This window comes from Oratosquilla oratoria, chromosome 43, assembly GCF_046742065.1.
Source record: "Oratosquilla oratoria isolate Oo_2021 chromosome 43, ASM4674206v1, whole genome shotgun sequence".
NCBI classification, from domain to species: domain Eukaryota; kingdom Metazoa; phylum Arthropoda; class Malacostraca; order Stomatopoda; family Squillidae; genus Oratosquilla; species Oratosquilla oratoria.
Window position 1 is genome coordinate 32,045,068 of NC_134819.1, and position 2,500 is coordinate 32,047,567.

The 2,500-nt window shown below is 41.1% G+C and overlaps 1 protein-coding gene across 1 annotated transcript in view; it reads left to right on the plus strand.

The window, feature by feature from the left end:
* LOC143022064 (uncharacterized) overlaps positions 1-2,500 on the plus strand; it is a 60,723-nt gene that overhangs the window by 55,676 nt on the left and 2,547 nt on the right. Inside the window, exon 5 of the mRNA XM_076180011.1 lies at positions 1,242-2,500. This exon is cut by the window's right edge and continues 2,547 nt beyond it. Coding sequence (XP_076036126.1) covers positions 1,242-1,278 — 37 coding nt within the window. The 3' untranslated portion in view covers positions 1,279-2,500. The remainder of the gene's footprint in view (positions 1-1,241) is intronic.

The following is a 2,500-nucleotide window of genomic DNA, read 5'->3' on the forward strand; positions in this document are numbered from 1 at the left end:
TACAAACCAAATTATTGAAAAAAATAAAATGATAATATAAATCTCAGACGTACAGTATGGGTCATTGTTCATGCGGACGTTCTTTGACCTCTTCATCACAGTAACCCTCCCTTCAATTGAATGTGAATTAAGCGTCACCGTGTTTATGAAGTCTTGTGTCCGAAACCTCATGAGGTAATGATGCAAGACTTACATATACAAGTGTGTGCTGATAGCTTAATCGGAAGCATACTGGCCTTGCATTTGCTTAGCTGTGGGTTCGAATCCCGCACTCCTCTCCTGTTCCCAGCACCGACTGCTGGTTACCTACCCCAGCAGTCCCTAAAACGATAGGGCAAAGGTGACGCCTTTGGCAGTAGATACTCAGCGTCTCCTGGTGTAGGCTCCTTGCCTTCTTCACATAAAAGGCCCACAACCCCTCTTATAAGAGGTATGGCTAAATCAAACCACACACCCACGCCAAAGATTCACGCAGTGCAGCGAGGCACAGTTCAGGGGGAATTTTAAGTTTTAAACTGTGGCATTCAAATCCGACGAACAAATAGTACAAAGCAGAAACCTTCACAGAGGAAACTACAATAATGAATGAATAAGTAGATGAATAAAAAATAAATGAACAGATAGAAAAAATAAAGTAAATGGACCTTTCAAAATCATGTTAAGTCCTCCCTCCCCACCCAAAAAAGAAAAAAAAATCATGTTTTATGGGTGGACCCTGTTCTTCGGGTTTCTTCGTCAGTCTCTGATCGCGATCCGTTACACTATTTTGAGACGCCACAGCACTCCTGTGCCATAGCTCTCTACGACCGACTCTCCGAGCACATAGGGCAAAGGTGCCAGCCCCCATATGACCTTAGAGCTGTTCTCAACTCGTTATGATTATGCAACAACTACCACCAAATCCACCACCTTTGCCCTATATACATGGACACTCAAGGTGGCTCAGCTGATGGGAGACGCTACGTAGTCACGAGACGGGGTCGAAATCAATAGCATACACGCACATACACACACACACACACACACACACATACACACGCACGCGTGCACACACACAAAATAAAATAAACAAATAAAAAAAATCAAAGACCTAAGTATCCTTCTCTGACTTTTTTTTCAGTTTGTACATATTATTACAAGTCTAAAGTTCGATCAATGGTAGCTCCTTTTAAACAGAAATATTATATTTTTTATTATTTAATTGTACCTTTCTCTCATTAAGTTTCTTTCTGCGTCTCCAGGTTTCTACTCGACGGTATCGAGGGGGAATACCAGTGAAGCGAAGAATGTTCATTAGCGCCCGCAGGTCGTAAGTCTCCATCGTTAAGTCTAAAAGAACATCATCATCTCCCGACAAAATGACAGCCGTGACTCTACCCACAACCACTCATCTCTTACCAAAAGGAAGAAGGTTCCCCTCGGCTGAATAAAATCACCTGGCGACAAAGAGAACGGGTGGTCGCTGTGAAAGGGTCAGATTGTTTTGACCTTCTCACGGCGTCAATAATTTTCTTTCAGTTCGATGTGAACTCCTGTTGGCACTCAGAACGAGTGCTACGTCGCCGTGAAAAGGTTAAGTTAGGACATTGACCCTCTGATGACGATGGGATTTCCTTCAGTTGTATAAAAATCGCCTGGCGGCAGCCAGATTCGAAAACGGATCTCCGTTTTTTTTTTTTTTTTTTTTTTTTTTTTTTTTTTTTTTTTTTTTTTTTTTTTTTTTTTTTATGTCTTCATTCCTCTTGGTGACCTTTCGAATGTCCAAAGCGATCTCAAGTTGGAAGATGACTTGCACCTTCAACCCAGCGACGCTCTTTGATGATTCAGTCTCGCAAAAAGAATTGATAATTGAATAAAATCAATCAAAATAAAAGAATATATATAATAATATGATATGGATCAATCAGTCATGAGGATCTCGTCACCCAAGATCTCGTATCGTGTCTGGACAACTGACACCAACCAGGACAAGAAAACCATCAAGGACAGACGTCACCGGGAGAAAGGGGTTAAAGTCACGTTCTGGATTCTCATATTCAAACCAAAGAATGTTGAACACCCGTACCTGTTGTGAATCTTTGTTCAGTCCAGTGTTCAAGTACACTGAGAGAGAAATTGAACTCTTAGATTCTGTTCTCTCTCTCCCCCCTCTCTCTCTCTCTATATATATATATATATATATATATATATATATATATATATATATATATATATATATATATATATATATATATATATATATATCGTGGCTTTTTGGGCCTCGATCTCGCCTCATCAGAGCAAAGGCCCGAATTTGTCCCAAACGGCTACGGAGTACTCACTGGCTATCCAAGAACCCAGGGCAAAGGTGAATGTTCCTTCTACAGATGGTGTACGTCTTCTGGTGAGGAGTCTTCACATGTCATCGTCTACGCTCAAACTTTTGTTAAAAAAAAATCACAATGACGAGCTCGTCAAGGCGAGACACCTGACGATCCGCGATTCGAGTCTCACTCCGACA